Below are 14,734 nucleotides of genomic sequence, written 5' to 3'. Positions count from 1 at the left end.
ATTCCTTAAGTTGTACCTCCTTCCTCCTCCTCCTTCTTTTGCCCAGACTTCCACCAGTGCGTGATCTCCGGTGACCCCCACTACCGCACCTTCGACCGCTTTGTGCACCACTTCCAGGGCCGCTCCACCTACACCTTGAGCCGGACCCTCCCGGGCCTTCCATCGGTGCTGGTGCCTTTCTCGGTGGCCGGACGGAACCGGCGCCGCTTCCCCTTCCACCGCTTCTCCTTCCTGCGCGAGGTCTACGTCTCCGTCTACGACTACAGCATCACCTTCATGCAGCGGCGCAAACTGGTGGTAAGCGATACGCCCAGAACCCTGCCGAAAGACAAAACACGGCCCTGCCTCTTCTTGTAAGGGATCACGGGTTTAAGGTGTGGGGTCCCTTTTCTAAGAAATCCACAGAGTCCAGTAGGTTCAGGCAAGCCACTGTTTATCCAAGCTGGTCAGCATGAGGCGAACAGACCACTTCTGTAAGCGCTTCCACAGACTGCCGCGCCCTCCTCTGTTTTTGCTGATCTTTATACTCAAGTAATACAAGGGTTTTTTTGGTCATGGAAAGTACTCTCTTTCCAACCCTCCTCCCTTGACCTTTTGATGGAAAGCGCGGCTGGTGGGGACACGAGACAGGGCCTTTTCTGTGGTGGCCCCCCGACTCTGGAACACCCTCCCCCAAGATCTTAGACAGGCCCCTACATTGGCAGTCTTTAGAAAGAACTTGAAGACCTGGCTGTTCTGATGTGCCTTTCCAGAATAGGAAATCTCCAATAACAAGTCCTCGAAGCACTTTTAGTAGAACTAAGATTATTGCACACCGCACACTGCACTTGCCCTATAATCCTCATATACCACCTGCCACATCAGCACTTTTAATCCTGTACCCATTACTCTGGCCCGGCCCAGTTTTTATTGTGTCTTGATATACTGTCTATTGCATGTCGTTAATATTGCTTTAACTGTTTTTAATTTTGCTTTTGGTGTTATATTGTCTGTGTTGTGTTTTGTGGCCTTGGCCTTTGTAAGCCGCATCGAGTCCTTCGGGAGATGCTAGCAGGGTACAAATAAAGTTAATAATAATAAATAATAATAAGTACCTTCTTGCACCTGCAGACTTTGCGCTTAACCACAAACCAACTTACTATGTAAGCTCGACCTGTGTATGACCTCTACATACCTTTATACTCAAGCAATTAAAGGGTTTTTTGGTCATGGAAAGTACTCACTTTCCAGCCCTCCTGCCTTGACCTTTTGATGGAAAGTACCTTCTTGCACCTGCAGACTTTGCGCTTAACCACAAACCAACTTACTATGTAAGCTCGAACTGTGTATGACCTCTACATACCTTTATACTCAAGCAATTCAAGGGGTTTTTGGTCATGGAAAGTACTCACTTTCCAGCCCTCCTGCCTTGACCTTTTGATGGAAAGTACCTTCTTGCACCTGCAGACTTAACCACAAGCCAACTTCCTATGTAAGCTCGACCTCTACATGTCACCTCTTGTTTTTAAAACATTTTCCTCCGTTCTGCTCCTTTTCTACAGAGAAGGGGTACATTTCTCTTTTGTTGCTAATTTCATTCAAAGCCCCGTGCTTAGCTATTGCTAATTTCACTCAAAGACCCTTTCATTCTGAAACCCACACCGTTGAGAAGCGTCCGGTCTGTTTGGAGGGAATGAAATGGCAGTGGATTTGATCTGTGTTTTAGTGAGGAACCTTTCCCCATTCACTTGACCAGTGTTTCCCAACTTATTTTTGGACCTGCCCCGCCTTATTTATGTATTTATTTATTTAAAGTATTTATATTCCGCCCTTCTCACCCCGCAGGGGACTCAGGGCAGATCACAATGCACATAGACATGGCAAACATTCAATGCCATAGTCACACAGCATATATAGATAGACATATAGAGGCTATTTAACTTTCCAGCTTCTGAGGGTATGTTTTGAATTCCGGCAACTGGGGGAGCTGTCGCTTCACCGTCCACTTGTGATACCAATGGAGTACTTCCTCATTCTTTTGCACAGCTGCTGGAGAGTTTTATGACGTCGTAAATTTGTTAAATTTACCAGGACTGTGGCGTGGCTGTCTGAGTGTCAGCTGCATTAAGATCACTTCTGACCACAAGGTCATGAGTTCGAAGCCAGTCCAGGTCAGAATGAGCTTCCAACCAATTGTGTAGCTTGTTGTCGACCTTTGCGACCCGAAAGACAGTTGCATCTGTCAAGTAGGAGGGCAACTAACACTGAGGTGTTCTAAGCAACAGGCACACCTGCTTATATATAACTGCAGCTTTTGCTGAGTAATTGCATCCATTTAACCCTTTCAGGATGTAACTCACATTTTTGTAATTAAAAATACCTAGTTAATGTTTAATATTTCTGACAAGAAGATGTGATTATGTCCTGCCACCTGTTTGCCAGAATATATATTTATATACTGTATATGAAGCCCCTAGAACAGGCATGGGCAAACTTTGGCCCTCCAGTTGTTTTGGACTTTAACTCCAGCAATTGCTGGGAATGGTGGGAGTTGGTCCAAAACACCTGAAGGAACAGCCATAGTTTGCCCATGGCTTTTTAAAAAATCTAATCTTTTTGAGTGTTGTGACCCACTTTGAGTCTTGCATAAGAGGAGAAAGTGGGGTCTAAATAAACATGGGAATACCCTTCCCTGGCAGGTGAACAGCCTGGCGGTCATTCCCCCCTTTGCCACTCCGGACGGGGCGCTCCGGATCTCCCAGGGGGGCCTGAGGATCCTCCTGCAGACCGACTTTGAGCTCGCGGTCTCCTGTTGCTTAGAACACCTCAGTGTTAGTTGCCCTCAGTATGAAGAGGCTTCAGTCTGAGAGAGGCCTCAGTGTGAGGTAAACCTCAGTGTTAGTAAGCCTCAGTGTGAGGTTGGCTTCAGAGTTAGTATGCCTCAGTGTGTGAGGCTTCAGTGAAAGAAGCCCCAGGTTGAAGGCCTCATGTGTCAAGCTCCAGCATGAATGTGCAAAAAGCAACTATGTGAAGTTTTGAGTTTTGCATAAGAGGATAAAGTGGTGTCTAAATAACTATGGGAATACCCCTCCCTGGCAGGGGAATGGCCTGGCGGTCACTCCCCCCTTTGCCACTCCGGACCGGGCGCTCTGGATCTCCCAGCGGGGCCTGAGGATCCTCCTGTAGACCGACTTTGAGCTCGCGGTCTCCTGTTGCTTAGAACACCTCAGTGTTAGTTGCCCTCAGTATGAAGAGGCTTCAGTCTAAGAGAGGTCTCAGTCTGAGAGAGGCCTCAGTATGAGTTAAACCTCAGTGTTAGTAGGCCTCAGTGTGAAGTAGGCTTCAGAGTTAGTATGCCTCAGTGTGTGAGGCTTCAGTGAAAGAAGCCCCAGGTTGAAGGCCTCATGTGTCAAGCTCCAGCGTGAATGTGTAAAAAGTGACTATGTGAAGCTTTGAGTTTTGCATAAGAGGAGAAAGTGAGGTCTAAATAAGCATGGGAATAACCCTCCAAGGCAGGTGAACGGCCTGGCGGTCACTCCCCCCCTTTGCCACTCCGGACGGGGCGCTCCGGATCTCCCAGCAGGGTCTGAGGATCCTCCTGCAGACCAACTTTGGGCTCGCAGTCTCCTCTTGCTTAGAACACCTCAGTGTTAGTTGCCCTCAGTATGAAGAGGCTTTAGTCTAAGAGAGGTCTCAGTCTGAGAGAGGCCTCAGTGTGAGGTAAACCTCAGTGTTAGTAAGCCTCAGTGTGAGGTAGGCCTCAGAGTTAATATGCCTCAGTGTGTGAGGCTTCAGTGAAAGAAGCCCCAGGTTTATTTATTTATTTATTTACCTTACTTATATACCGCTGTTCTCAGCCCGAAGGTGACTCATGTGAGCCTCAGTGTGAGGTAGGCTTCAGAGTTAGTATGCCTCAGTATGTGAGCCTTCAGGTTGAAGGCCTCATGTGTCAAGCTACAGCGTGAATGTGTAAAAAGCGACTATGTGAAGCTTTGAGTCTTGCATAAGAGGAGAAATCGGGGTCTAAATAACCATGGGAATACCCCTCCCTGGCAGGTGAACGGCCTGGCGGTCACTCCCCCCTTTGCCACTCCGGACGGGGCGCTCCGGATCTCCCAGCGGGGGCTGAGGATCCTCCTGCAGACCGACTTTGGGCTCGCGGTCTCCTTCGACGGCAGGGATTTTGCTGGTAAGGCTCACACTTTTGGGGGTCAGAGGGGTGTGGAGGGGGTCTGCCCTATTTAGGGAATGAGGAGGCAATCATCAAACCCCCAAACTGCCCTCCTTCTCAGCAGCTCCGGAGACGGTGGAGGCTCTTACGGGACCACCTCTTAGTACCTAAAAATGTCCCAGTTGGGTGGGCTTGTATTTATCCATCTATCGATCGATCAATCAATCAATCAATCAATCAATTGATCTGTTTCTTTCTTTCTTTCTTCTACCCAGAGATCACTCTTCCCAGCACCTATCAGAATAGCGTGGGTGGCCTCTGCGGCAATTATGACGGACGGCGGAACAACGAATACATGAGGCCTGACGGAACCTGGACCCGGAGCCTCAACACCTTCGGCAACAGCTGGCAGGTCTCCGTCCAAAGGGAGATGAAGGCCGGCATCCGCACTCGGGACAGGTCAGCCCCCCACCCCGTGTGTATGTTTGTTTACGGTGGGGTGCACCCACCTGGCCATTCTGGAGTCTTGGTCCTCAGACTGTAGTCCTCTGAGTGTTTCGGACTTTTGCTCCCATAGTCCCTGACCACTACTCAGGCTTGGCCTGGGCTTCTGGGAGATGCAGTCCCAAATAACTAGAACACCAGTGGTTGAAAATCACTTTCCTAGAGGTTTTCTGAAAAGCGGGGCAGGGAAGTAGGGCAGGCACGTGGTCCCAAAGTCCCCTCCTGTTTGGGGAATGGGTCTCTCTTTAGCATCAAACAGGAGATACCCCTCCTAACTTCCAAATGTGGGGAATGGGGTAAGTGGGTTCAGGGACTCCCCAAATGTTTTGATCACATTTCCACTTTGTGGCCCATTTCAGGCTGATGAGAGGGCAAAAGAGTGGAAGTGACCAAAGTTTAATATCATCGGGTTGTTGTAGGTTTTTTCGGGCTATATGGCCATGTTCTAGAGGCATTTTCTCCTGACGTTTTGCCTGCATCTCTGGCAAGCATCCTCAGAGGTAGTGAGGTCTGTTGGAACCAGGAAAAAGGGTTTATATATATGTGAAAAGACCAGGGTGGGACAAAGAACCCTTGTCTGCTGGAGCTAGGTGTGAATGTTTCAACTGAACACCTTGATTAGTATTTGTTTGCCTGGCAGTGCCTGGAGCAATCTTTTGTTGAGAGGTAATTAGATGTCCCAGATTGTTTCCTCTCTGTTGTTTTGCTGTTCTAATTTTAGAGTTTTTTAAATACTGGTAGCCAGATTTTGTTCACTTTCATGGTTTCCTCCTTTCTGTTGAAATTGTTCACATGCTTCTTGTGGATTTCAATGGCTTCTCTGTGTAGTCTGATATGGTGGTTGTTGGAGTGATCCAACATTTCTGTGTTCTCAAAGATTGGTCCAGGCACTGCCAGGCAATCAAATGCTAATTAAGGTGTTCAGTTGAAGCATTCACACATAGCTTCAGCAAACAAGAGTCTTTTGTCTCACCCTGGTCATTCCACAAATATATACACCATTTTTCCTAGTTCCAACAGACCTCACTACCTCTGAGGATGTTTGCCATAGATGCAGGTGAAACGTCAGGAGAAAATGACTTTAGAACATGGCCATATAGCCTGAAACAACCTACAACAACCCAGTGATTCCAGCCATGAAAGCCTTCGACAATACATTTAATATCATCTCTACACAGCCACTGAGAAGTCTCATTAAGAGAACAAAGTGGGATGATGATGATGATGATGATGATGATAATAATAATAATAATAATAATAATACCAACTATTGGCTTAAAAAGCCAATGGGATTTTGGCCTGCATCAATGGGAGCCTAGTGTCTAGATCTAGGGCAGTCATGCTCCCCATTCTCTATTCCGCTTTGGTTAGACCACACCTGGAATATCGTGTCCAGTTCTGGGCACCACAATTCAAGAAAGATGTTGACAAGCTGGAATGTGTCCAGAGGAGGGTGACTAAAATGATCAAGGGTCTGGAGAACAAGCCCTATGAGGAGCGGCTTAAAGAGCTGGGCGTATTTAGCCTGCAGAGGAGAAGGCTGAGATGAAACATGATGGTGAAGTGAGGAGAAGTCCTAGTTGGAGGAGGGAGCAAGCTTCCTTTCGGCTGCCCTGGAGACTAGGACGCAATGGAGCAATGGCTTCAAACTACAAGAAAGGAGATTCCACCTGAACATGAGGAAGAACTTCCTGACTGTGAGAGTTGTTCAGCAGTGGAACTCTCTGCCCCAGAGTGTGGTAGAGGCTCCTTCTGTAGAGGCTTTGAAGCAGAGGCTGGATGGCCATCTGTTGGGGTTGCTTTGAATGCAATTTTCCTGCTTCTTGGCAGAATGGGGTTGGACTGGATGATGGACCACCAGGTCTCTTCCAACTCAAGGATTCTTTGATTCTCCCACCATTCCCTCCAAATGTGAGAAGACCTTTCAGCAGAATGGTGGGAGTGGAGCAAGGGGGCTCTTGTCCCCAGGGCCATACTTTGCCCCCTCTGGCTCTGAAGGGACTGGTCCCCACATGAAGCTTTGGCCATGGCTTGGCTGCCCACATCTGCCTCCTCCGCCTTGCCCTGTCCTGTGTGCGAATCCCAGCAACGCCTCCTCTCCTTTGTTTCCCCTTTTCAAGGCGCGAGGAGCCGTCCGAAGACGATGACGTGGAGACAGGGTTCGACATCACCTGCAGCTCGGAGCAGCTGATGTTTGTGAATGGGACGGACATGTGTGGGGCCCTGTCCGACCCAGTGGGGCCTTTCTCCGCCTGCCACAGCAAGGTTTCGCCAGACACCTTCCAAGAGTGAGTATGGAAGGAAGGAGGATGCAACCTTGGGCTAACCAGAAGGAAGGCTTGTCTGCAGGCAAGGGGCCACGCACAGACACAGATCTCGAATGTTTTGCTTTTTTGCGGGACTTTTGATTCCCAGAATCCTCTGCAGGACTGACTAGAGTATTGGTACCAGAGGCAGAATTAGTACGGAAATAATATTTATTTACAGCATTTATATTATTCATGTCACGGTTTCTCAACCTGGGGATTGGGACCCCTGAGGGGGTCACACCTAGCTCCAGCAGACAAGAGTCCTTTGCCCCACCCTGGTCATTCCACAGATATATAAACCCATTTTCCTACTTCCAACAGACATCACTCCATCTGAGGATGCTTGCCATAGATGCAGGCAAAATGTCAGGAGAGAATGCCTCTAGAACAGTGTTTCTCAACCTGGGGGTCGGGACCCCTCTGGGGGTCGTGAGTGGGTGTCGGAGGGGTCGCCAAAGACCATCAGAAAACACAGTATTTTCTGTTGGTCATGAGGGTTCTGTGTAAGAAGTTTGGCCCAATTCTATTGTTGGTGGGGTTCAGGATGCTTTTTGACTCTAGGTGAACTATACATCCCAGCAACCACAACTCCCAGAGGGCAAGGTCTATTTTCCCCAAACTCCATCTGTGTTCATATTTGGGCGTATGGAATACTCATGCCAAGTTTGGTCAATGTTGAGTCCACAGTGCTCTCTGGATGTTGATGAACTACAACTCCCAAACTCAAGGTCAATGTCCACCAAACCCTTCCAGTAATTTCTGTTGGTCATGGGAGGTCTGCATGCCAAGTTTGGTTCAATTCCATCCTTGGTGGAGTTCAGAATGCTCCTTGATTGTAGGTGAACTATAAATCCCAGCAACTACAACTCCCAAATGACAACATCAACCTCCCCCAACCCCATCAGTATTCAAAATTGGGCATATTGGGTATTTGTGTCAAATTTGGTCCAGTGAATGAAAATACATCCAGCATATCAGATATTTGCATTACGATTCATAACAGGAGCAAAATTACAGTTCTGATGTAGCAATGAAAATAATTTTATGATTGGGGGTCACCAAAACATGAGGAACAGTATTAAGGGGTCGCGGCATTAGGAAGGTTGAGAAACACTGATTTATGTATTTACAATATTCCTATCCCGCCTTTCTCATCCCGAAGGCGACTCAAGGCAGCAGCAATTCGATGCCGGAACAGTTCATAGTATACAATTAAAAACAATAAAACAACATTATAAAATCCATACACAACTATTAGAAATATATAAAAAACGTCTGTATATTCCACCCTTCTCACCCCAAAGGTCACTCAGGGTGAAATGTCAGGAAGAAGGTTTGAGGAAAAGAGACAAAGAGAGTTCCTGAGGCCTGTAAAAGTACGGTTTATTCTCGGTTGGCACCAACCAGATATGGACTCTGCTGGTAGTCCAGAAGACAGGGTCCTGAACAAAGAAACACCTTGGTTTATATACCCTTTAAAATAATATGCATGCATCATACAGGCATCACAATGTGCGTCACAAAATTCTACTTTTACATTGACTTCAATGGCATATTTTAACTTCAACACCTGTCAATCTTCATTTAAGCACCTTTATCTAAGGAGCTGCTATTAATGAGGACCATCGCGCTAGAGCAGTGGTTCTCAACCTTCCTAATGCCGTGACCCCTTAATCCAGTCCCTCATGTTGTGGTGACCCCCAACCATAATATTGTTTTCGTTTCTACTTCATAACAGTCATTTTCCTACTGTTATAAATCATAATGTAAATATCTGATATGCAGGATGCATTTTCATTCACTGGACCAAACTGGGCACAAACACCCAATACACCCAAATGTGAATGCTAGTGGGGTTGGGGGGAGGATTGATTTTGTAATTTGGGAGTTGTAGTTGCTGAGATTTATAGTTCACTTATAATCAAAGAGCATTCTGAACTCCACCAGTGATGGAATTGAACCAAACTTGGCTCCCATGACCAATGGAAAACTCTGGAAGGGTTTGATGGGCATTGACCTTGAGTTTGGGAGTTGTAGTTCACCTATATCCAGAGAGCACTGTGGACTCACACAATGGTGGATCTGGACCAAACTTGGCACAAATACTCAATATGCGCAAATGTGAACACTGGTGGAGTCTGAGGAAAAAAGATCTTGACATTTGGGAGCTGTAGTTGCTGGGATTTATAGTTCATTACAATCAAAGAACATTCTGAACTCCACCAATGATAGAATTGGCTCAAACTTCCCACATGGAATTCTCATAACCATCAGAAAATGCTGTGTTTTCTTATGGTCTTTGGTGACCCCTCTGATACCCCCTCGCGACCCCCTCAGGGGTCCCGACCCCCAGGTTGAGAAACACTGCGCTAGAGTGTCCTCTAAGCTACTGATAGCAAGAGTTTCCATCCATCTTGAGATAAGTTCTTCCTGAAGCCTCTTGATGGCCAGCTCATTGATCTTACGATAAGCTTCGCCTGGTACCAAAATGGAAAGAGTCTCTTGAAATTTGCCAGAGGCCTCTTGACATTCCTTTCCTAGACCCCGGCCTCTCTTGAGGCATCTAATTTTGCAGCTTTTTAAGAAGAGAATATGTTCCAAGTGAAGTTCATGCATACATACATTTCCCTTTGTGATTTCATATATTTTCTAACTCCTATTTCTAATATGGTTACATCCAATATATATTTTCCAATATGCGTATCATGTATTTTCATCATGCCTTCATCAAATGCAGTTCACAGAACACATGCAGTGCCGTTAAACAGACAGGACAGACAACAGGTAGAAGTATTATGTCGACACTTCGGCATCCTGGAGGTTGTGCTTGATTCTGGCCACAAGGGGGTGGTGTTGCTCCATCCTCTATGATAAAAACCCTTATTCACAGACTTCCTCCTTCCTTTGATTACCAGCATTTTCTGGTATTTCTCTCATGGTGCCAAAATACCACCCCGCTTAAGCGGTGCCTAATTTCTCTACTCACAGCTCACAGCTGTTCTCAAATTGCTTAGGTCAGTTTCGGCATCCTGGAGGTTGTGCTCGATTCTGGCCACAAGGGGGTGATGTTGCTCCATCCTCTATGATAAAAACCCTTATTCACAGACTTCCTCCTTCCTTTGATCACCAGCATTTTCTGGTATTTCACTCATGGTGCCAAAATACCACCCCGCTTAAGCGGTGCCTAATTTCTCTACTCACAGCTTACAGCTGTTCTCAAATTGCTTAGGTCAGTTTCGGCATCCTGGAGGTTGTGCTCGATTCTGGCCACAAGGGGGTGATGTTGCTCCATCCTCTATGATAAAAACCCTTATTCACAGACTTCCTCCTTCCTTTGATCACCAGAATTTTCTGGTAATTCTCTCATGGTGCCAAAATACCATCCCACTTAAGTGTTACCTAATTTCTCTACTCACAGCTCACAGCTGTTCTCAAATTGTTTAGGTCAGTTTCGGCATCCTGGAGGTTGTGCTCGATTCTGGCCACAAGGGGGTGATGTTGCTCCATCCTCTATGATAAAGAGCCTTATTCACAGACTTCCTCCTTCCTTTGTTTACCAGCATTTTCTGGTATTTCTCTCATGGTACCAAAATACCACCCCGCTTAAGCGGTGCCTAATTTCTCTACTCACAGCTCACAGCTTATTCTCAAATTGCTTAGGTCAGTTTTTTTCAACCTACCTAATGCCGCGACCTCTCATGTTGTAGTGACCCCCAACCATAAAATTATATTTGTTGCTACTTCATAACTGTCATTTTGCTCCTGTTATGAATCCCCGGATTCGAACCTGCGACCTTTCGGTCAGCAAGTCCAGCAGCTCAGCAGTTTAACCTGCTGCATCACCAGCCGTTCCCATGTATTAACTATTGCATTACTAAACCTCACAGTATAAACTATAAGCAATTTTCACATCATATAGAACCATATACTGACAGTTTGACAGAGGATGAGCTTCATCCAAGTCCAGCTTGACAGAGGATGAGCTTCATCCAAGGTAGCAGTCATACCAAGGAACCTCCCTACCACAGCCTTTGTTAATGGAGGTCTGCCATCCTCTGACACCTTTCTTCCTTCCTTTCTCTCTCTCTCTCTCTCTCTCTCTGTTTTTCCGTCTAGGAGTTGCGTCTATGACCTCTGCGCATTGTTCAACGACACGGAGCTTCTGTGCCAAGACTACGAGGCCTATGCCCAGCTCTGCCAGGAGGAAAGGGTGCCCTTGGAGACCTGGAGGCGGCAAACGGGATGCGGTAAGGAATCCTTCTCTCTCTGGAGTGGGTGGGAGAGCAACGGCATTTAGGGGTCATGATGGCTCTGGTTTCCTTGCTGCATTAGTATGATAACAACATTGTGTGTGCCCCACTCCCCTCCATACAGGGATGGCACTTAGGCCTTGGAAAAAATTATTTTTGATGTTATTGCAGGCATGGGCCAACTTTGGCCTTCCCTCCAGGTGTTTTGGACTTCAACTCCTACAATTCCTAACAGCCGGTAGGCTGTTAGGAATTGTGAGAGTTGAAGTCCAAAACACCTGGAGGGAGGGCCAAAGTTGGCCCATGCCTTTGTCCTCTTGGAAGCTCCATCAAGGGATCATCCAGATGTTTTGGGAGTCCAAAACATCTGGAGGGAGGGCCAAAGTTGGCCCATGCCTTTGTCCTCTTGGAACCTCAACCAAGGGATCATCCAGATGTTTTGGGAGTCCAAAACATCTGGAGGGAGGGCCGAAGAGGGCCCGTGCCTTTGTCCTCTTGGAACCTCAATCAAGGGATCATCCAGATGTTTTGGAAGTCCAAAACATCCGGAGGGAGGGCCAAAGTTGGCCCATGCCTTTGTCCTCTTGGAACCTCAACCAAGGGATCATCCAGATGTTTTGGGAGTCCAAAACATCTGGAGGGAGGGCCGAAGTGGGCCCATGCCTTTGTCCTCTTGGAACCTCAACCAAGGGATTATCCAGATGTTTTGGGAGTCCAAAACATCAGGAGGGGGGGCCAAAGTTAGCCCATGCCTTTGTCCTCTTGGAACCTCAACCAAGGGATCATCCAGATGTTTTGGGAGTCCAAAACATCTGGAGGGAGGGCCGAAGTGGGCCCATGCCTTTGTCCTCTTGGAACCTCAATCAAGGGATCATCCAGATGTTTTGGAAGTCCAAAACACCTGGAGGGAGGGCCAAAGTTGGCCCATGCCTTTGTACTCTTGGAACCTCAATCATGGGATCATCCAGATGTTTTGGGAGTCCAAAACATCAGGAGGGAGGGCCAAAGTTAGCCCATGCCTTTGTCCTCTTGGAACCTCAACCAAGGGATCATCCAGATGTTTTGGGAGTCCAAAACACCTGGAGGGAGGGCCAAAGCTAGCCCATGCCTTTGTCCTCTTGGAACCTCAATCAAGGGATCATCCAGATGTTTTGGAAGTCCAAAACACCTGGAGGGAGGGCCAAAGTTGGCCCATGTCTTTGTCCTCTTGGAAGCTCCATCAAGGGATCATCCAGATGTTTTGGAAGTCCAAAACATCTGAAGGGAGGTCCGAAGTTGGCCCATGCCTTTGTCCTCTTGGAAGCTCCATCAAGGGATCGTCTGCATACCCACATTGTGTGAGTTGCAAGTCCAAAACATCTGGAGGGAGGGCCAAAGTTGGCCCATGCCTTTGTCCTCTTGGAACCTCAATCAACGGATCATCCAGATGTTTTGGAAGTCCAAAACACCTGGAGGGAGGGCCAAAGTTGGCCCATGCCTTTGTCCTCTTGGAACCTCAACCAAGGGATCATCCAGATGTTTTGGGAGTTCAAAACATATGGAGGGAGGGCCGAAGTTGGCCCATGTCTTTGTCCTCTTGGAACCTCAACCAAGGGATCATCCAGATGTTTTGGGAGTTCAAAACATATGGAGGGAGGGCCGAAGTTGGCCCATGTCTTTGTCCTCTTGGGAGCTCCATCAAGGGATCATCTGCATACCTACGTTGTGGGAGCTGCGAATCCAAAACAAATGGAGGGAGGGCTAAGGTTTGCCCATGCCTGCTGCCTTTCAATACCAATCAATATCCCCTCCTCCCATCCCCGCAGAGGTGTCCTGCCCTCCGCACACAACGTACCAGCCTTGCATGACCGCCTGTCCCGCCAGCTGTGCCAACATGGCCGCTCCCTCCGACTGCGAGTCCCCGTGTATGGAGGGCTGCGCTAGCAACACTGGCTACGTCCTCAGTGGCCTGGACAGCGTGCCCTACAACCAGTGTGGCTGCACCAGGAACGACCAGTACTACCAGGTGAGGGGGCAAAGGGAAGGTAACGGCACTCCATGCAGTCATGCCGGCCACATGACCTTGGAGGTGTCTCTGGACAACGCTGGCTCTTCGGCTTAGAAATGGAGATGAGCACCACACCCCAGAGTCAGACATGACTGGACTTAATGTCAAGGGGAAACCTTTACCTTTACCTAATGATTGTTTTACTTTTTAATTGTTATGACCGTTGAGGCATCGAATCATTGTTACTTGTAAACTGCTCCGAGTCTCCTCTGGGCTGAGAGGGGCAGTATATAAATATGGTAAATAAATCAAATAATAAATAAATCTTAGGGAGGAATCCAGCAAGCTCAGAAAATCACAAAGTCTCCGGGAGAAGGAAGAGCAGAAAAAGTCTCACAGGCAAGGGAGCCAAAGGCACAGAAATGACTTCATGTTTTGTGGTCCTTAAATCAGAAAAGTGTCTCTTTGAGAATTCAGATCAGGCAACGCTGCTAAACAGTGAGGATCTCAAGCCCTGCTTCCATTAACGCTTTTAGTCTAAGATCTCGGGAGTTTTGAGTCATGCTTTGAGAAGTTCTTACAGCCTTGGTTTTAGATTCATGATCATGTTTTGATTCTTGTTTTCTTGGATTTATGCTCATGTTATGATTCTGGTTCTTCCTTTTGGATTATCTGGAATATTACCGTTGAAGTGTTCTACTCCTAACCAGTTGGGTTGGGCTTTTATGTATTGACTACTTTTTCTTATTACCTATTGGGTTTTGCCTTTCTTATTTCTTTTGGTGAATTCCCCTTTTTAGATGTATTTTTTTTCCAAAACACTGTTTTACGATTGTTTTTGGATTCCTGGTAGGTGTTGAAGGCAGGGTGAGCTGCTTTGTGTCTCAATCAAGAGATCAAAGCAGGATGATGGGGATGAGGATTGAAATGCTAACACCAGGGACCGAAATGAGCCTGCCTTGACCGCACCTCTTCTGCCTTGACCCCTCCTTCCCTTCCCAGATCAACGACAGCTTTTGGACGGAGGACTGCTCCCAGCACTGTGTCTGCCGCAACACGGGGACCCTCGAGTGCCAGGTGGCTGGATGCGCCCCGGGGGAGGCCTGCGCCCTGGCCAACTTCACCCGTGGCTGCTTCCGAGGTGAGCGCAACAAGAGGGGCCACCCCACTCTCAGGGGACAGAGGGGCACACAATCGCATCCCTCAAAGTGGAGCTCCAGGTGCAACTCCTGGAACAGCTTCCCTGTTGGCTTTGGCTCAGTATAACAGAGTCGAGGCTTTATTCCGGAACAAAGTCCCTAAAAGCAGAACACTTAGCAATGAATGTGGCTTCTCTTAATTAAAAGCCAAAACACAAAAAGCTGTGAGGAAAGCTGGAGCTTTCTTCTGGCCGAAAAACCCTTTTGAAAACCCTCTGGCTACCACCAAACTTTAAAGCACTGATAAGCACTTGGCTTACTTGAAATATCTTTGGAATTAGCACTCAGGCTTGTGTTCTGAGGTAACACTAAAAGATTGTTCTTTAAATTATACG

The 14,734-nt window shown here is 47.4% G+C and overlaps 1 protein-coding gene across 1 annotated transcript in view; it reads left to right on the top strand.

The window, feature by feature from the left end:
* The window catches only part of ZAN (zonadhesin), a 62,148-nt gene that overhangs the window by 39,380 nt on the left and 8,034 nt on the right, over window positions 1-14,734 (top strand). Inside the window, exons 25-32 of the mRNA XM_067469555.1 lie at window positions 47-297; window positions 2,679-2,810; window positions 4,036-4,168; window positions 4,426-4,609; window positions 6,775-6,942; window positions 11,080-11,210; window positions 13,019-13,218; window positions 14,203-14,341. Of these exons, the coding sequence (XP_067325656.1) occupies window positions 47-297; window positions 2,679-2,810; window positions 4,036-4,168; window positions 4,426-4,609; window positions 6,775-6,942; window positions 11,080-11,210; window positions 13,019-13,218; window positions 14,203-14,341 (1,338 nt within the window). The remainder of the gene's footprint in view (window positions 1-46; window positions 298-2,678; window positions 2,811-4,035; window positions 4,169-4,425; window positions 4,610-6,774; window positions 6,943-11,079; window positions 11,211-13,018; window positions 13,219-14,202; window positions 14,342-14,734) is intronic.

This window comes from Anolis sagrei, chromosome 6 (assembly GCF_037176765.1).
Source record: "Anolis sagrei isolate rAnoSag1 chromosome 6, rAnoSag1.mat, whole genome shotgun sequence".
NCBI lineage: Eukaryota > Metazoa > Chordata > Lepidosauria > Squamata > Dactyloidae > Anolis > Anolis sagrei.
The sequence above is the reverse complement of the archived record's forward strand: the minus strand, read 5'-3'. Positions and strand labels throughout refer to the sequence as shown.